The 21,645-nt window shown below is 38.5% G+C and overlaps 1 protein-coding gene across 6 annotated transcripts in view; it reads right to left on the bottom strand.

Annotated features, from left to right (window-relative positions):
* Positions 1-21,645, bottom strand: part of dock1 (dedicator of cytokinesis 1) — a 354,235-nt gene that overhangs the window by 216,713 nt on the left and 115,877 nt on the right. For all 6 annotated transcript variants that reach the window (XM_069899676.1, XM_069899674.1, XM_069899675.1 and 3 more), the window contains exons 26-27: positions 21,125-21,252; positions 15,292-15,387 (exon numbers count right to left, since the gene is read on the bottom strand). In XM_069899676.1, the coding sequence (XP_069755777.1) occupies positions 15,292-15,387; positions 21,125-21,252 (224 nt within the window). The remainder of the gene's footprint in view (positions 1-15,291; positions 15,388-21,124; positions 21,253-21,645) is intronic.

Below are 21,645 nucleotides of genomic sequence, written 5' to 3' on the forward strand. Positions count from 1 at the left end.
CTATCAGGTCACTTCTCATTCTCCAGCACTCCAAGGAGAAAAGGCCAAGTTCACTCAACCTGTTTTCACAAGGCATGCTCCCAAAACCAGGCAACATCCTTGTAAATCTTTTCTGCACCTTTACTATGGCTTCTACATCCTTCCAGTTGTGAGGCAATCAGAACTGAGCACAGTACTCCAAGTGGGGTCTGATCAGGGTCCTACACAGCTGCAACATTACCTCTCGGCTCCCAAATTTAATTCCACGATTAATGAAGGCCAATAAACCATATGCTTCTTAACCACAGAATCAACCTGCACAACTGCTTTGAGCATCCTATGGATTTGGACCCCAAGATCTCTTTGATCCTCCACACTGCCAAGAGTCTTACCATTAATACTATATTCTGCCATTATATTTGACCTACCACTTCACACATATCCTGGTTGAATTTTATCTGCTGCTTCTCAGCCCACTTTTGCATCCTATGTCCCACTACAACCTCTGACAGCCCTCCACACTATCCACAACAACTGCAAGCTTTGTGTCATCAGCAAACTTACTAACCTATCCTTCCTCATCCAGGTAATTTATAAAATTCACAAGGAGTAAGGGTCCCCGAGGAACACCACTGGTCGCCAACCTCCATGCAGAATCTGACCCACTCTTTGTAACCATTCTCTACCTTTTGTGGTCAAGCCAGTTCCAGATCCACAATGTCCAATTGGATCTCATGCCTCCTTACTTCTCAATAAACCTTGCATGCGGTACCTTATCAAATACCTTGCTAAAATCCATATACACTACATCTACTGCTCTTCCTTAATCAATGTGTTTAGTCACATCCTCAAAAAATTCTATCAGGCTGATAAGGCACCACCTGCTCTTGGCAAAGCCATGTTGATTATTCCTAATCACATTATGCCTCTCCAAATGTTCATAAGTCCTGCCTTTCAGGATCTTCTCCATCAACTTACCAACCACTGAAATAAGGCTCACTTGGTCGATAATTTTCTTGACCATCTCTGCTCCCCTTCTTGAATAAAGGAACAACATTCACAACCCTCCAATACCTTTCCTGTCCCCATGATGATTCAAAGATTATTTCCAGAGGTTAAGCAATCTACTCCCATAGTCGCAGGATACATCTCATCTGGTCCCAGTGATTTATCCAACTTGATGCTTTCCAAAAGCTCCAGCACATCCTCACTCTTAATATCTATATGCTCAGGATTTTCAGTCTGCCGCAAGTCATCACTAGAATCACCAAGATCCTTTTCCATAAAGAATACTGAAATAAAGTATTCATTAAGAATGTCTACTAGTCCCTCCGGTTCCATACACACTTCCCCACTGTCACACTTGATAGGTCCGATTCTTTCATGTCTTATCCTCTTGCTCTTCACATACTTGTAGAATGCCTTGGGGATTTCCTTAATCCTGCCTTCCAAGGCCTTCTCATGGCCCTTTCTGGCTCTCCTAATTTTCCTTTTTTAAGATTCTTCCTGTTAGCCTTATAATCTTCTAGATCTATAACATTAGCTAGCTCTCTGAACCTTTTGTAAGTTTTTCTTTCTCTTGACTACATTCCTGCACCCTACCATAACTTCCTTGTCTCATTGGAGCATAATCTCCAGACATATATCCCCTGAACATTCACCACATTTCTTCCGTACTTTTTCCTTAACATTTGTTCCCAATATAAGCTTCCAATTTACTGCGTGATAACCTCATAATTCTCCTTACTCCAATTAAACACTTTTCTAACTTGTCTGTTCCTATCTCTCTTCAATGTTATTGTAAAGGAGATAGAATTATGAACCCCATCTCCAAAATGTTCTCCCACTGAGAAATCGGACACCTGACCACATTCATTTCCCAATATCAAATCAAGTACAGACTCTCCTCTTGTAGAAACCTTCCTGAACACACCAAACAAATTCCATCCCATCTAAACCCCTTGCTCTAGGGAGATGCTAATGGATATTTGGGAAAATAAAGTCTCCCATCATGACAACTCTGTTATTATTATACCTATCCAGAATCTGTTTCCCTATCTGCTCCTCGATATCCCTGTTCATACTGGGAGGCCTATTAAACAAACACCTTGTAATTAACCTCTTCCTGTTCCTAACCACCACCCACAGAGACTCTGAAGACAATCCCTCCATGACGCCTTCCTTTTTTGCAGTTGTGACACTAAGTCTGATCAACAATGCCATGCCCCCACCTCCTTTGCCTCCCTCCATGTGCTTTCTGAAGCATCTAAAACCTGGCACTTGAAGAAATCATTCCTGTCCCTGTGCCATCCAAGTCTCTGTAATGGCCACCATATCAGAAGTTTAAAGTTAGACAGATTGAGGCAGCATTCAGTTCAGGATGAGGAAACAAAATACTTATTTTTTTTTATTTACAGTTCAAAGACCAGCAATAGTTTCAACTTCTATGTCAATTCAACAATTATGTTTTATTAATAATTGTTTTATTAATAATTTAAATGATACAATAATGTCAAGCTGCCATTTCATGTTTTGCCAGTAAGCAAAATATTGTAATGCCTTCTTTCATGAGGTAATGCTGCAAAGAATAAGAAAAAGCTGTACTTTTATAGAGGTTGCACATACTTGTGTTTTAATGATAAATTTTAAGTTAAAGGCATAAAATTAACATTTTCAAGCACACTGCAGATTCAAGAGGAAAAGCACAATTCTTCAAATTGGAATGCCTAGATTATAATTTACATCTCTTATGGCTTTACATGCTGTACATCTGCTTATAAAATAGAATCACTCATAACATTAATTTTGCATATTGTTTTCCAAATTGCTAACATACAGCGATGTGAAAAATATAAATTGTATTCTTATACACAAGCAATGATGCATCTTTAAACTTTTCCAGTTGACAGCTCTGGCACGCAGTACATTTTCTTTTATTAAGAAAAACTCCAGTTAAAACCAAAAACCAGATTGAATAAAACTATACACTATAAGTGAATGCATTTTGAAGGGACAAGCAAGTGAAAATTATCAGTAACGATGAAAAAGGCTTAAAAAGAAAGCTCTGTGCAAGACTAAATACAACATATAAAACAAGCTGTACAAAAACTGAATGGAAGGATGATTTAATTGCACAAGAATGTTGTTCCTTTATATTATAATATTAAATGTTACAGAGTCTTGATTAAAATATATGGTGGCTTTTACCATATGTACGCATTAGATTTCACATGTACTTTGCACTACAAATATATTTCATTTTCTTATGTTTAAAGAATCACTTGAAGTTAAATATTATAGCAACAAGTGTATATTTGTAAGGCAGCATATATAATTATGAAATGGTTTAACTGTAAACATGATGAGAAAAACGCTTTCATATTTAGTGCAATCTTACTAGGAAATTATTTTAACATTTAATCTTTGTAAATTATAATAAATGTAATTGATTTTATATAAACCGATATTGCCTTAATTTATAAATCCAGTTGAAGCAATTCTAAAAAATATTTTGGTTTGCAAAGTTTTTTTTGAATTACAAGATTCAGTTAACATTCTTTTTAAAATACCATATCAAATCAATTTGAAAATCAAATTCATAATGCTGAAACAAATCAAGAGTTTGAGTTGTACATTAAGAAAAGATCTAAATACTTGAGCACCAAAAGTTTCAATACTTAATTATCCCTTTTCTTTTTAATTTTTTTAAATCTGCAAATGGATATTTTTAAAATAATGCAATATTTGCTAGTTTCTTAATTATATTGGAGGGTACATATCATACATTGTTGCAAAATGGAAGGTTACTGCTCCAAAATAAGCCCCTTTCACGCATGCATCCCACTAAATCGGCCATTCAGTGTCCCTGAATAAGAATGGGGGTTTAGCTTTTCACACTTGACCACTCCTAACTGGGACATTGAATGCTTTCAAACTTGCAAGGAGCCATCCCCAGGGTTAGGACTGTTCTACCTTCTACTGGTGACTTCCTGATGCATCGAGTGATGGTGGACCTGCCCTAAATCCTGATTAATGTATTATGATCTTACACTTCAACAAAATTAATCATGCCTAATTATTACATAATTACAGCACAGTATGAGCCCTTCAACCCGTTGTTGTTGTGCCTACCTACGGACATAAGGGACCGTGGGAAAGTGCTAGCAAATAAATAGCAATAACGCACAATTTATACAGCGTGAGAAAGTTTGTAGCACTATCGTGTACAATTTATAAATACCGTGGGTTAAAGCAATGGTGGACCTTCTCTCCCAGAATTCCATGCGGCAGAGAAAGGGCTGTATACCCGGCTGCATGCATGGAGCATTCATGGAAGGGTTTCTCTGCTGCACAGCAGACTCACAGTCTTAATAAATTGTGTGCTATAATGCTACCAATTTTCCCACTCTGTTTAAAAATTGTCCGCTATTGCTACTTATTGCTATTTATTTCCTCTCTCTCTCTCACTCTTCCCCCCCTCCACCACCAACCTGCTGCGACTTTCTCACGGCGAAGTTTATACCTTAATTTTAATCTTTTCTTCCTTCACCTTCCTGCACTCAGGCAAAAACTTAGGCCATTTCAATCCCACAATGCAATTAATCATTTCACACTTCCCTGATGGCAACGCCAGCGTCTAGAGATGCCTGGGATTGTACTACGGGTCAAGGCCATCAATCCCTGGCATGAGTTGACGTCATCTGACGCCAGCATTGAGTTGATTTTGGTTTCATACTAAACACTTTAAAGGCTGATTGGTGGTTAATTCCTGGGATCACTTGCAACTGTGAAAGGGGCTATAGTTAGGATATTCTTGTGTGCTATTACATTAGAATCTAATATCTCACCTTTTCCTTTCCTGTCTACTTCCCCAAGAACCAAATGACTGTTTGCATTCATCCATTAAAAAGAGCCATTGAAACACAAGAATTTGGGTTGAATTTTCCTCTACAGAATGAACAACATCCAAGAGGATTCATGTTGTTTACACTCATTTCAAAATTCTAATATTTTGATTCTGCACCTTTTATTCCATTGACAATGTCACCGTTTTGGGGAAGGTCTGTTTTACCACTTTTGGGAACCGATAGATAATTTGGAGAACATTAGAAAAAGGGAGGATATTGAAATCTTAAAAAAAGCTGTTAGGTGCAAAGTAATTAGTCACAGAAATTATCTGTGTCTGCACAAAAACAAAAGAATATCTGGAAAAGTGGTAACAGACACAAGGAAATATATTTGCTATTAAATCCTTAATGATGATTGAGAAATTACAATGTCTGTTTTTCTTTTAAATTGCTACAATGACCATCAGAGCTCCATAAATATGTAACTACGGCTCCAGCATCCAGTTGCACACATTGTGGAACTCTACCAAATACTTATATTGTTCAGAACAATGATGTACATTTGCAGTGAGTGCTTCCCTGAAATATGCAGAGCATATTTCCAGCCATGACCTTGCATAACATCATCTGCACAAGGCATAACTCAACAGACCTATTTAAAAGGATCATCACATCTTACAAGTTAATTGCTGATTTATTTCATTGAGCTATTCCAAGATTCTGAAAATGTTAGGTGCTACCAAAAGCAGTTTCAAGTTTAAAAAAGATTAGTAGGTCACATTTTGCAGTCTTCAAAGCTAATTCCAAATAGCTTTCACTGAAGAATATAATCTGACTAAAGAATAAGCCTTCCAATCAATTGAAGCTGCAGAAAGAAGAGGAAGAAATGGGGTAAAAGAAAGAATAAAATACCATTTCAGTCGAGGGTGCTCCAAAAGCAACTCTCTTCTCTGAACCTCAAGAAGGAACAACAGAAGAGCTACTTACACCTCGATATGTATGCTCATAAATGAAATGTGCATCCTTATGTATAGTACAAGGCAAGGTCAATATTGCTATGTCCTGAGAAAGTGAATTTAGCAATTAAATTTTATACATCTGATATCATCAATAGATTAACTGGAGACATTTGCAATATTTTGTGGTTCTCAAATTAACCTTTTATCCAGAATTCCAAAAACATACAACCTCCAAAACTGGCATTTTTTTTGGTAGATGACATTACACATAAGTAACATTCATTTCCCATAATAAATTCTCTGCTTTCAAAGGGAGACCAGCCCCTCCCCAAGTCCCCATCATCTGTGGGCTCCTTTTCTTATCCCTTCAATGGAAAGGTGTTCCAGTGTGAGGGGAATTGTGGTGACGAAGACGGCCAATGCTCCCGAATTGAGCCATCGCTACAATCTGGTGTGGCGCTCCGTAAACTCTAGGCTGGACAGCATTGCAGCCCTGCTGCTGCGTCAAGAGTTAGATTGGGGGGGGGAGCCAAACAGTGCTGCCGGAGTACACCTAAGGGCTGACCCAACAGGCTGGTGGAGCGCCTGAAAGTCATCAGCGCTCAGCTCCACCACCCCGTTCCTCCTGCAGTTCTGCACCTTGTGTCCGGCCTTCTGCATCGCGTGGCAGCCGACTCCAAGCAACCTACACAGGCCACCTTTTTGGCTGAGCTCCTGGGCCACCCCATCGCCTCCAACCACCACCTGACTGATGCGGTGGTTGAGAGCCTCCTGCATGCCAAACATTAAATCCTCCTTGCGCCCAGCCCGGCCTAGAGTGCAAAATAGTCTGGCACCAGCCCTGGGGTGGGGTGAGGAGGCGACAAACTTCTGGGGGGGGGGGGGGGGTGGGGTGGTATTGGGAGGGGATGATGAATGGCTGGGGTTGTTAGGGGCTAGGAATGAGGCATTTGCTTAAAGGGTCCGAAATCCTGAAGATTCCAAACAAAAGCAGCTGTCTGGTTCTGACAATCCCAGATAAAAGGTTATGAACCTTTTATCAACCAATATTAACATAGCTCATTCAAAAAAGAGCCATTTACAGTTTATTCTCTTGCTCAAGTGAAAAAGCTAAAGAAAATATGCAGCTTTGCAAGGATTTCAGGGAATCCTAATAAGGCAAATGCCATCGACAGAATGCATATCATTGCATATCCAAAAGTGAAAGGGATTCCATGACAATAGCAGGGCGACGTTTAACTATAGACAGTTATGCTTTGAATGCTGGAAGCAGTCACAATGCTTCCATTCTGCCATTAGGTAAGCTGCATTCGATCCATCATGAATAAACCAATCAAATGTCCAGTGAGAATATGATAATAGACAATAGGTGCTGGAGTAGGCCAATTGGCCTGTCGAGCCAGCACCGCCAATTTTCACATAATGGCTGATCATTCAGAATCAGTACCCATTCCCAGCCTTCTCCCCATAAATCAATAACTCCCCTGCCCACAAGAGCCTTATCTAACTCCCTTTTGAACATATCCAGCGAATCTGCCCCTACCACCCTCTGCAGAAAAGCATTCCACAGATCCACACTTCTCTGGGTTAATCCACACTTCTCTGGGTTAAAAAAAAATCTCCTCAACTCGGTCCTAAGGGCCTTCCCTGTATTCTTAAACTATGCTTTCTAATCCTAGTCTCTCCCAACACTGGGAACATGTAATCCAATTTCACCCTGTCCAGCACCTTGATAATCTTATACACCTCAATCACTTCTTCCCTCATCCTTCTAAACTCCATCACATATAAGCCCAGTCTTTCTAACCTTACAGCATATGTCAATCCTGTCATCCCGGGAACTAACCTTGTAAATCTGCACTGCACTTCCACTATAGAGAATATGTCCTTCCTCAAATTTGGGAACCAGAAATGGATGCAATATTTCAGGTGAGGTCTCACCAGAGCCCTGTACAATGGCAGGAGGGCATCTCTGCTCTTATGCTCCAATCCCCTCCTAATGAAAGCCAACATGCCATTTGCCTTCTTCACAGCTTGCTGAACCTGCATGCTAGCTTTTAGTGACTACGAGTCCACCCAGATCCCTTTTCACTACCTCACTTCCTAGCTTGACTCCATTTAAATAATACTCTGCTCTCTTATTACTGCCTCCAAAATGGATAACCTCGCATTGAACTTTGGTGTACAATACATGGACATACTTGGAACCAATGCAAAATGAGATAGAATACATTAGTGATACGCTGAAATACTGTTTCCCCTCTCTGAATGTGTGAAAAGGGCACAAGAATTAATTTTCAAAATTTGCAATCCTCTGTAACATTCCGTTTGAAACCTCCCCATCACCAGGGGCCTGTCACAGCTGCCAGTGGAAGAGAAGGAATGAAATGTTGAGAAGGATACAAATGAGAAAAAAATTTCTGCTGAAGCCATCCATTAAGAACTCATTCAAGTACCAGATTATATCATCAACTATCCCAAACCTTATTTTTTTCTGCACCTGACCATCAAGAAAATACTAAATCAAGCAAGAAACGCCCTTAACAAAACATTTCGAAATCATGCAACATTGAAAATAAAAGCCATGTCAACCAGGCACCATCTGCAAGTTTTTTTTCTAAGGCTGCCTTATGGTTCCCTGGAGGCCATGGCTTCAATGTTGAAGGCTGCTCACTTACAATGGAGACTTCAAATGGCCTTGAAAGACCTCAAGCAACTCTGGACATAGTCCAATTCCAAAAACTAGGGTGGTATTAATCTAGTCAACAATAACAACATTCATGAAGTAAGCGTCATGAAAAAATACATCCTGTCTAAACTGCAACTGCCATTTAAATTTAAATGTTAAATTAAATGTCCAGTAACAAGCCTTTCTCCCCAGAGCCTGTGCAAAATACACCAATCACCTGCAACCCCCGTATGTTTTGAAGGGTGGGAGGAAACCGGAGCAAGCTTGGAAAAACCTATACAGAGATAGGGAGAACATTCATATTCCTTATAGACAAGGCTGAATTCAAACCCAGGTTGTTGCTTGTAAAAGGTAAAGCTTCCATTATTGTCATGTATTATTACATTTAGAACGCAACATACATGAAATTCTTTAACTTTGTCAGCCGTAAGGAAGACAGAAATTCACCAGTTTGTCAAGCACCCCTTACTACTATGGTAACAGTGCCACCCCACCTTTCTCAAGCTAGCACATTTATAATCCTACTAATCTGTTAGAGAGCACAAGGCTGGACATCCAAGGCACCAAACATTTTGTTGCATCAACTTTATTCAGTAGCCTACTCCTTTCAATAGTTCACTCCCAAGTTCTCAAGAGCTGAACCCCAAGGCCTGCTAAGCCACTTGTGACTTAGCACTGTTACGAACTAACAAACCTTACTAGTACTTACAAAGAAACTGCAATGAAAGTCAATTTTAAACTTCAGCATCAAACATCTTGTGTTGCCTGAAGATTTTAAATTGTTCAGATATAATTATGAAGGATTTTTAAACATCATGTTTTCAGATCTCTTTAAACTCACAAGTCTTGATGAGTTGTCTTTCAACGAGATTCTTCACATGAGTATTTTCATAAACTCCCTCTAAGAGTTATTGAGTCTGTTTTCCATGATTACTTCTTTCTTAATCAAATGTGGTCTTACTTATTTTAAAGCCACTTATTTTGAGTATTTCCTATGATAAGGATAATACAATACAGAATAGCATCTCCCTCTCTCCCCAGAGACTACTGTTTTACCCCTGTGCCTTTCACAGTATGGTCAATTTCATCAGGCTGCTTTTGAATTGTCTCTCTCTGCTTTCAGATTTGTCTCTCTGAAACTAGGTGACATGACATCACCACTGTATCAGCTTCATTTCTTCAAAACACCACATCCACAAAAGCATGACCTCATCTCTGTCCAAGAAGTTTTAGTGGGTAATGTCTCCATAAAGTCTGAGCAGATGACACTCTCGGAAGAACTTCCATAATTGCACAGCTGCCAGCATAATGCTGGCGAACACACCAGTTGTCTTGGAATCACTTCAGTCGCATCATGATCTTGTTTTTCCAACCTCAACAACTATGAAATGAACTCTGAGTCTCTGTAAATGTGATGCGCCCTGTGTGTGACCCTGTCCACCATAATTAACTTTACTAAGACATCTATATATGAAATATAGTTTAACAATAACTAAAGATTAACACAAATCCATTACAACACCTATAATGTACCATCCTCATCGATAACTGGCTGACTTAGCCCCACTTGAAGCAATCTCATAAGATTTGCAGATCTCATCTCAGTCTTAGATAGTTAATGTGCTGGTAACAAAAATAAAAAGAGGTATTTTTAGCTTTACTCGTGTTGATCATCCTGTAGCCTTGATAAGTTATAATTATTGGACATATAAAAGGAAAAAATATATGTGGTTGACTATCATGAAGGAGGTGGATGGCATACTGCAAATCAAACAATATTGTCTGACAAAGAGGAAACAAAAAGAACAAAACAAGGACAGATTACGATAACAACTAATTCAGGCCTGGTATTCCCATAGGTTCAACAACTGCCATACAAAAGAAAGGTAGCAGTCTCTCTGCCATAGTGATTGGAACAGGCAGGAATTCCAGATTTTTTTTTTGTTTGAAGTAGTTACCATAAAAGCTCTGAGATATGAATATCAGACTTTCAAGAAGAGCCATTTATACATTAGGTAAAAGTCCTGATGGTGCTTTATTCATTGCATGGAGCTGGAGTTATTGGCAAAGTGCCATTTATTGTTTATTCCAAATTACCCTGGAAAAGTTTGATAAGCTTTGAAACATCAGGTAATGAAAATGCCTGCTCAGTGTTATCTGAAAGGATTTTCATGTTTCTGCAATTGTTACAACAAAGGAACAGCAAATAACTCCAAGTCTGCATAGCATGCAGCTGAAATGCAAACCTACTGGGATGATAATATCACAAACACCTGCTACACAAACTTCGAGAAGGTAGAGGCAAGTTCTGCAAGGTGCAAGAGCATTACAGCAGTGCATTATTTTAGGTACGACATAATACAACTGCGGTATAGTGGGCCAAGTGAGTGAATGCTCTGGACTCAATACCAGTCAAATGGGCTGCTTCGTCAAGATGCTGTCAAGCTTGTGCATTTATCAATGTGCACACATTTATGTGCACAATGTGCACATATCAATGAGCCCACCTCACTGACAAAAGGCAAAGGAGGAAAAACCCAACACCCAACCCCAACCAACCAATTTTCCCCTGCAACCGCTGCAACCGTGTCTGCCTGTCCCGCATCGGACTTGTCAGCCACAAACGAGCCTGCAGCTGACGTGGACTTTTTACCCCCTCCATAAATCTTCGTCCGCGAAGCCAAGCCAAAGAAAAAGAAACACATTTATAGCATTCTACCATATTGCTCACCTCACCAGAAGGTGGAATGGCTTTTGATAATTAGGTTAATTATTTCTAAACACGAGAGATGGCAGATGGTGGAAAGTGGAACTTTCTGAAAGTTCATTATTATCTGGTTGAACATATACAAGCAGACGTGATATAGTTGCCTCTCCTGCCGACAGTGGGCACATATACACACAAAATACATTTCTCACACAGGACACAATAATCACATACTTGTACGTGTATAAATATTCTGGAATAATTTACTCCATATTAATTTACTGGAGACCCTCTTTATGACCATGTCAACATGATTGGTCCAGGTTAGGCCATGAGAAATTTTTCTCCTAAGAACTTGAAGCTATCCACTGTTTCCACTTCAGTTCTATTGAAATGGACAGGGTAGCGGTCTTTGACCACTCTTCTGGTCACTAATCTTTTCCTTCAGCTTATTTTATTGATATTGAGAGAGAAGTTATCTTGGAAACATGCCAATAAACTTTCAATCTTTTATTTCTCTGATTATTTTTTTTAATGGCTTAATACCTACGGTGCTGTCACCAAATAGGATTATGAAATTGAAACATTATTTGGCTAAAGTTGTGGGTGTATACATCCTCAAGGAGCACAGGTCAGATTTCAAATGTATTGTCAGAGTACATACATGAGATTCTTTGGCAAAATGACGACTAATTGGTAGTGCAAAAAAATAAACTGTACACAGTGTAAAACAAATAAAAGAACTGTAAACAGATAACAAATATAAACAAACTGTGCAATACAGAGAAAACAAAAAGAAAATGAATCAAGTACACAAGTAAGAGTCCTTAAATGAGTCTCTAATTGAATTTTTCATTGAGCAGTCTGATGGTGGAGGGGTAGCAGCTGTTCCTGAACCTAGTGGTCAAGTCTTGTGGCACCTAGACCTCTTTCCTGAAGACAGAAGCGAGAACAGAGCGTGTGCTGGATGGTGAGGGTCTTTTATGATTGCTGCTGCTCTCTGACAGCAGCGTTCCTTGTACATATACTCAATAATGGGGAAGGATTTGCCAGTGATGTCCTTGGCTGTGTCCACTACCTTTTGGACAGCATTATGCTCAGGGATATTGGTGTTTCCATACCAGAACGTCATGCAGCCAGTCAGCACACTTTCCACCACAACTCTGTAGAAATTTGCCAGTGTTTCTGATATCATACCGAACCTCTGCAAACTCCTGAGGAAGTAGAGGTGCTGATATGCTTTCTTCACGATGCCATTGGTGTGATGGGTCCAGGAAAGATCTCCGAGATAATGACTCCCAAGAACCTAAATTTGCTCACCCTCTCCACCTTTGATCCCCCATAATCACTGGATTGAATACCTCTGGATTTACTTTCGTGAAGTCAACAATCAGCTCCTTAGATTTGGTGACAATGAGTTCAAGGTTATTGTTGGTACACCATTCAGCCAAGTTTTCAATCTTCATCCTCTATGCTGACTCATCCCCTTCCTTTATGGTGGTATTGTCAGAAAATTTGTCCACGTGTCGAGTGTAGAATTAAATTGTGGATGAGCTGTTACTAAAAATTTTCACTAACTGCAGTCTGGTTGCTTGGAATTTAAGGATCCATTAGCTAAGGGATGGGGTGCTGAGATCGTGAAGTTCGGGGATGATTTGCTCAGGACTTTGGCAGTGAAAGTGGAGCTGAAGTCATTCAGAACAAAAGAGGATAGGAAATGCAACCCCCACTATTTAAAGAAAAAAAGATAAAGAGAGGTGGTGGAGCTGAGGGTGGGGGTGGGGGCAGGATAGGGGGGCGGAGGAGAGGGATTTAGGAATCACAAAGTAAAATTATTTCCATCTCAATTATGTCTGACATAATCAATTTACACATTCTTGTCTATTTTTCTTATTCTATTCTGTGCTGTAAAACCTTCTAGTTCCTTTCTGATGACTAGTTTACTTAACATTTTCCACAGTAGCACCAGAATGGGATTAATGGAATAAAATACTGTGACATACAAACAATTTGCATCAAACTCTAGTTATCTGTTTAAATTTCTTAAATGCATAACCTTTTATCATTTATCATACTGTATTATCATATCACACATCAGTTAAAGTTTTCTTCCAATTCAGATATATTTTTATCCAAGTTCATGCTAAATTTTTGAGTAATTATTGCAAAGAAATATTGTTAAAAAAAAATGCAGAAATTATTAGGTGAGCATTTAACTTTTTTGAGATACCACAAAATATTTCCTTCCCTTCTGAATATAAGGTAGCATAACCAAATGAATCCAAAAAAATAAATACAATCGGAATCCTAGTTCTGTTAGACCAAGGCACAACCTTTTTTTTAATATAGTTGCTTCATCTATGAACATTCTTCCTGCATAAGATCATACAGTACATTAAAATCAGAAGGCAAAAGATGATGAAGCCCATGACAAGCAATATACCACAGGGATTGGCGCTATGATCCTTGGTGTTTGCTATTAACCTTACAAAATATTGATTAGGCCATAGGTGAAATACTGCGTCGAGTTCTGCTCAAAACTGAAGGAAGGACAAATGCACTGACAGAAGCTTCAATAGGATGTTACTGATGACAGAGCTTTTCAGTTATGAAAGAAGACTGGATAGGCTGAGTTAATTTTCCTTGAAGCAGAGTTCTAGAGAAAATTTGATAGAGGCAGATACAATCTTGAGGGGTACAAATAGGCGAGATAGGTGGTTCTCAACTTTTTCTTTCCACTCACATATGACTTTAAGTATTCCCCTTGCATCGGTGCTCTGTGGGGATTGCTTAAGGTGGTATGTACGCGGAAAGTAAAAGTTTGAAAAACACTTTTAATTGTACCTAATTGACTTGTTATGTGCATGGTTTGAGAACTCCAAAGGAAATGGGGCAACGACAATTTTTCTCAAGCAAAATATTTCAGTAACAATTGCATCCGAAGCAGTAATTCTCAACCTTCCCTTCCCACTCAGATAACACCTTAAGCAATCCCTTAGTAATCACAGAACACTTATGGCACAAAGATTACTTAAAGTGGTATGTGAGTGGAAACAGAAAGGTTGAGAACCACTGGGCTTGACTGTAGGCAACTTTTCTCCATAACAGAGGTATTGAAAACTAGAAGGTTAGCAAGAGGGGATGTAAGAAGGAACTTTTTCACCCAAAAGGGTGGTTAGAATCTGGAACACAGTGACTGAATGGATGGTGGAATCAGGTATACTCACATTTAACTGTTTCAACAAACACTTGAATCACAAAGGCATACAATCCAAATTTTGGTAAAATAAATTAGCACATAGATAGGCAGAAGAGTTTTCTTTCTGTACTGCAAGAGTCCAACTTTATAGTGACAGCAACACCTTAAGGATAAATGGGGATGAGAAATAAATACCTGCCAAGATATTTCTGGCGACGAAAAAGATAGCATATATGGAATCATGGGTATACATTTTTTGTGTTCAATTGGAATGACAGACAATTGATAGAAAATGTTCAGATTTTTCAATCTTTATAATTTAACTAGATAAAGAGAGAAGGAGGCAGGATGGAAGGGGGAAGGTGGACCAAAAGGTGTGGGGGGGGGGTAGGTAGAAACAGAGAGATCCCAGTTCTTTGACCATTTTCACTCTCAATCCATTGATTTGTTCAATGTAGAAAAATCTACTGATCTTAGTTTTGAATACGTTTAATGACTGAGGAACCACAATCTGAAAATTGGTTTCAGATAAAAATTAAGTTTAACAAAACATTAATGAACCTTTAGGTTGGTATTATGCTTCCCAATTCTGTACTATTTAGCCAAGTAAAAAGCTTATCAACATGCATATTGTCAATCCATCTCAAAATCTTGCATGTTTTAGTGGAACTCTTCATTACTCCAATTCCAATAAGCCTAATCTTACTCCATTGCCATTATGAGACAATCTCCATTCCTGGAATTATGACAGTATAACTGTGTTACACTCCATCTCAGGCAGTTTTGGTCCTCACATTGCACTTGAATCAAAATTTCAATGATGTTATAGTGCATCAATATTTAATCTAACCACCATGCCATAAACCACTTACACACAGCTCCAATAGACATTAACTTGAACAGGAACTTACTATTAGGTCAGAATCACGACCCATGGAGATAACTGTTCTGTTTACAGTTCTCAGTAACTTCTCCATTATTAACTGCACATGCCGTTGTGTTGGTCCCTAGGTTAGAAATCAATGAAATACATTAATGAGGGAAATGAAATAAACAATATATTTGTGTTCATCATTCAAAAACATTTTCATTCTAAGAAATAAATTACAATTGTACTCAAATTGAAAATAACAATTAATGGCAATGCCACATGGAAAGATGCATGAAGTTGTCATTGAAAACACTTTGCTGACAAGAATTGATATACCAATCACCGTTTTTTAAGTTAAGAGGAAAGAATACTAAATAGTCAATAAAGCACATTTTAAGTAAGTCCTTTTGAAAGCACTAACCTAGAAATACACAAACATGTCAGAAAATCGAGCCTTCTCTCAAAAATGAGACATAAAGACTAGCTCAAAGTGAGGTAGTAACTGGCATCTTCTCCCAGAACCTCTTCAATATTCATAGCATATAGCGCCCATAGATGGTGTTGCTCTGCTTGATATTTGAAACCTTTTTCCAATTGAAGTTAAATATTCCAAAAAAAAATCAAAGAGAAATAATGGTACATTGATTTTTTTTTAAATGGTTACTTGGAATGATGGCCTTCACACTTCGAATCAATTTCACTTTGCATTTATACAGCAATTATAGAAGTAAAATATTACAGGATGCTTCAAAATCTTATTTTTACCATCACGGAGAAAATATATTTGTTTGGAGACATTTCTCCTCCAAGAACAATGAATCAGAAATAGTTGCAATGAACAGGTGACCTTTATTTTTCCCAGCAATCTACAAATCCCTTCACCTGGGTTAAAATCCAAAAATACTGGTGATACTTCGCAAGTCTAACAGTATTTGTAGACAGCCGACATGAAATATTAATCATTTCTTTCTCTGTGATTAACCTGTTGAACATTTCAAACCATCTGATTTTATCACAGATTTCTAGCATCTCCAGTTTTTCTTGCTTGAGTCCACATGTTAATGTCAGTTTAATATTTTAACACAAGTGGAAGCAATTTAATGTAAAGTGTAATTAAATAACATCAATAAATATGTACCTAATACAGAAAATGGGGAAAGAATAGCACCACTACTATCGCACCAGTGGCCAGGGTTCAAATCTGCCGCTGTACGCAAGGAGCTTGCATATTCTCCCCACATCCTTGTGGGTTTCTTCTGGGTTCTCCGGTTTCCTCCCACATTCCAAAAGATTAGTCGGTTAATTGACACAAAATTGGGCAGTGTGGGCTCATGTGCCAAAAGGGCCTGTTACCACGTTGTATCTCTAAATTAAATTGTATCTGTAATTTTATTGAGAATTACAACTTGACTTCAAAATTATTAGGTCAAATTAAATGGCTTATTTTTCGAATTTATTGTCAGATGTATCAAAAATGCAATGAGAAATGGGTTATTTTGCAAGACCAGTTGACAACTTATACACAGAGTACAAAGTGCAGAATTACAGGGAAAATCCAGTTAGTATGGAATGAAGGCGATATAACTTTACTATTTTGCTGTTCACTTAGCAATCTGTTAATGGCAGGAAGGAAAATGTCCTTAAATCTGGTGATGTATGATCGGACACTTGTGATTCTTTTTCCTGATGGTAGAGGGGTGAAGAAACATTAAGGGATGCTGATGGCATGCCAAATTTCCTTGGTTTTCTGAGGAAGTTCATGGGTCGATGCAGATAAGTCACTGGAGAGGTGTATCCCAAAAACCTATGTTATCTCCACCTCAATGCCATTTATATGAATAGTCTATTTAAAAAGTTTTCACTCTCTAGGATTCCAGATTCTTTTATAGTTTTGTAATAAAACAGATGTAATATTACACAAAATTGCACTTAGTCTGCTGTAAGGCAGACAAAGATTTGGCACTGGCAGAAATTGGCCAGTATCCCTTACAGTCAGGGAAAGAGAAGCAAAATAGTCTCTTCAGAGTCACTATGTCTGTGGATTTGCCTCAAGTGCTCCTGTAGCCTCCACAGCCACACCATCAGCAAGCAAAGCTCCAGATCCAAATCTCTGACAAGATCAGGAAGCCTTCAATGTCCGAGGCTCCTCAGGAGCCTTTCCCACCCTTGACACTCTCTCACATCCTGGTTCTGATACCTGGTACCCTTCAACCAGACTCCAGCAGTCTGCAGCCTGGTGTGAGCCCTTTGACAGGCAGCCCACAGCCTGTGTGGGTCAGAGCCTTGAATCACTAGCAATCTGCTGCCTGTATGGTTCTTTTGACGCAGAGCCTCTTACTGGTCTGCCACTATGGTCACTGTACCATGGAGTCATCTCCTCTACTCTTCCTTCTCCAACAGGGGGTGTTTTCTTTGTTTTCTGATACCCTGCGCCAGTCTTTTTCTTTCCCAGAGTCTGCAAACCCTTGAGGTTCCCACCAGCACAGGCACCACCATCTTGGTCCCAGACCCTGCAGTCAGAGGATTTTAAAAGGCCATCAGCTCATTTAACAGACTATTTAAAGCCTGTATGGAGCCGTTGGTAGGAGGACGAGGACTGCTTTTTTCTCTCTCTCTGGTTACAAAACCACATGACCCTCTTAGAATAGCCAACTGCACTCAGACTGACTGTGGCTCCGAACCTAATTCTCCAAGTTCTTTCATCTGTTGGTTTTCAAAACAACAACCCATTAGTGGTCTCTATGGGTACTCCCCAAAGCTTTTGCAATGGCACTCGGAGCCAGGCTGTCTGGTTTGAGCAGAGCTCGAGTATTTTAAAGGAGATCTGTTTTGAAGTGTTTGTATGTGACCTACACTAAAAAATACCTGCCACAATTTATATCCTTTAAAGCATATCTATATACAATATTAAATACAACATAATCTGTCACACCACCTCATAATTTTAAATACGTCAATAAATTTTTCCTTCATTCTTCTATGCTCCAGAGAATAAAGTCCTAACATGTTTAACCTTTCCCTGTAACTCTGATCCTGAAGTCTGGGAAACATCCTAGTAAATCCTCTCTGCACTCTTTCCACATTATTGGTATCACTCCTGCAGTTAGGTGACCAAAACTGCACACAATCTACCAAATTTGGCCTCACCAATGTCTTGTAAAACTTTACCATAACATCCTGACTCCTATACTCAGTATTTTGATTTATGAAGCCTAACATGCCAAAAGCTCTCTTTACAACCCTATCTACCTGTGATGCCACTTTCAGGGAATTATGTATCTGTTTCCCAGATCCCTCTGTTCTACCACCCTCCTCAGTGTCCTACCATTTACATTTCCAAAATACAACACCTCACTCTAGTTTGCATTAAACTCCATCTGCCATTTTTCAGTCCATTTTACCAGCTGGTTCAGATCCTTTTCATCCTTTGAAAACCTTCTTCACTGTCCACAACACCTCCAATCTTAGTGTCATCTGCAACTTGCTGAACCAATTTACTACATTATCATCCAGATCATTGATATAGATGACAAACAACAAAGGTCCCAGCACTAGTCCCTGAGGCCCACCACTAATCACAGGCCTCTAATCTGAGAAGCAATCTCCCACCATTACACTCTGGCTTCTCTCATTCAGCCATTGTCAAATCCAATTCACTACTTCACCATGAATACCCAGCGTCTGAACCTTCCTGATGTACCTCCCATGCAGGAACCTGTCAAATGCCTTTCTAAAATCCCATGTACACACATCCACACTCTGTGGCAGAGCACTGTTTCTCTGCTCCCACTCTCTTGGATCTACTGGCACCAGCGGCAGCACTGCCATCTCAGCAGCTCCAGCAGGCACCGTCGATTTTTTTTTCATAAAAGTAATTGTTAAATGAAGCACGTTAAGGCAGTTGCCAGTAATCACTTCCTCTTGCATAGATCCCCTTTTCAGCATGGAACTTTTAATTAAATACTTGTTCAAACTACCTTTTGGGCTGACAAGAGCAATTCCAGAAAGATCTGTGATAGGCAATTTGCTCAACAGTGCATGTGCAATGTCTTATATATTGGTTAATTTGGGAAAGCCAGGTTCTTAAATCACCCTTGGAGAAGAGCTTGACAATCGACTTTGCAGTTGCGCAGAACTAATAGCCGTCCATGTTAACATAACAGAGTTAAATGACCTACCAATTATTGTGTGTAAACTACTCAACAAGACCAGATTATACTTTATTGCACTGAGAGTACTAATAGTTGTGTCAAGAGTGGATAAATTAGTGAATCACTTACCCACATTATTTTTGTTAGCTTTTGTATAATATCCAGTACCCGAGGCACATTGCTTTCTTTCTAAATGTTAGTGACAGTTGAGCAACTGACTCAGGCTTTCCATATACAATTTTGAAATCATGAAAAAGGTAACTGCAGATTTCGACACTGCACGTTATAAATGGCCTTTAAGATGGGGTAAATGAAGACAATATATCCATCTACACTTGGTTTCAAGTACTAATTCTTAAAACAGCTTTGCAACATTCTCCATTCCACTGTATACATTGGTCAGTATCACAGTACAAAAAACCTCATGACAGTATGTTATTCACTTAGCAAATAAGAGGTTCCTTCTGATGAACTGGATGAAAGCTGGCAACTCAGGGCTTTGGGTAGAGATTTTATCAATCAGTGTCTTAAGCAGAGAAAAGGTCAAAAAATGTTACAGTTGTTTTTAATACATGTTGAAATCTAGTTTCTTCTTGCTTGGTAGTCATCAATTATGCACAGAACTTTTGGTCATTTGTAAAGTCCACTGACTCATGGCCCAATCCTTTCCAGAAACCACTGACCCACAACATTGAGGAAGGAATTGAGGAGTGGCATTGGCTTGTAGCTTTTTGGGTCAATTGTGTGTCCCCTGGTTTGCAAGGATCTATAGCCTTGGATTTGTTCTATTGCTATTTTGCCAGTAGCATCTTGAATTCTGCCATATATCTCCCTCCTATGTTTTTGGAATTTCTCACTCAAGCGTCACCTTCCTTTTTTTAATGGCTGCTCGAACTTTAGTTTTCTCCTCCAGAGTATATGGCATGAAGACTAAAGTTTGCATTGACTGTGGTGCCACTAAACTCTTTACAATTTCTGAGTCATTGGTAGATTAAACTTTAACATATTAATTTGAAAGCATTCACTACAGCCCTATTAATATACTGGAGGAGTTTCGAAGCTATGTAATTTGATTGTATTATTTTAAATTTGATAAAAATTGTAAAATGGAATTAAAATAGGCATTAGTGATTTTAGTGGTCAATGAATGATTCCAAACAAAAATACAATACATTACATTTGTAAAAGAGCACAGAGATAGTAAAACATAAAGATAGGGAATTTCTTTCTTTGAAAATACATGACAAAGTCTACAATAAAATTATTTTAGATAATAAATTCAATACATTTTTGAATCTTTGTGTATGAAGCCCAACTGAAAAGAGAGGATAGGAATTTAATGAAGTACACTATGTAGAAAGATAATGAGGTTCTGTTAACCACCTTCTGCAAAAGCTTTTTGATGGAAAACAGTCCAATGTTGCCATGACACTTACATATTTGATTCAATAGGTTATTGGGTTTTATTGAATGCAAATAAATTCTTTTTTTAAAAAAAAAATAGTTGAAAAGAAAGACTGACAAAGATAGACCCCAAATAAGAAAGAAAATAGCCCATTATAACAGAGAACACCTAATGTATCATGAATACTAGAGACAGATTCTTGCAAAAGAAACATCCAGATTATTCTTCAATAAAGAATAAATGATGCACCAGATATAAAAAGCCACAAATAGTCTAAATATAGGTACATTTGACAAACAGTGGATTTATCTACTCACCCCATCCTTTCTATAAAGTACTTCAAGGATATTGCTAAGCAAATGACAGCAAGCTTCCAGCTCCTCTTGCTTTTCCAAATGATGTTTCAGCTGGTCGGTCATCATGGGTAGAAGGATGTCTCTGCATTCTAGGCACAGTAAATAACAGCATTCAAAATATTTTAAAAATGTTAACTAATAGTTTGGTTTGGCGGTAGTGTTTGATAACATAAAAAGAACACACAAATACTTAAATTTTATATCAGTGAGTCATCCTTGTAATATAAAGAGTGACCCCAAATAAGAAAGAAAATAGCCCATTATAACAGAGAACACCAAATGTATCATGAATACTAGAGACAGATACTTGCAAAAGTAACATCCAGGTTATTCTTCAATAAAGAATAAATGATGCACCAGATATAAAAAGCCACAAATAGTCTAAATGTAAAAACCAATAATCATACAATTGTTTCTGGCAAAATGCTAGACTCTATGACAATACACAAAAGTGCTGGAGAAAGTCAGTAGGTCACGCAGTG

The sequence above is a fragment of the Narcine bancroftii genome, chromosome 10 (genome assembly GCF_036971445.1).
Source record: "Narcine bancroftii isolate sNarBan1 chromosome 10, sNarBan1.hap1, whole genome shotgun sequence".
NCBI classification, from domain to species: Eukaryota; Metazoa; Chordata; class Chondrichthyes; order Torpediniformes; family Narcinidae; genus Narcine; species Narcine bancroftii.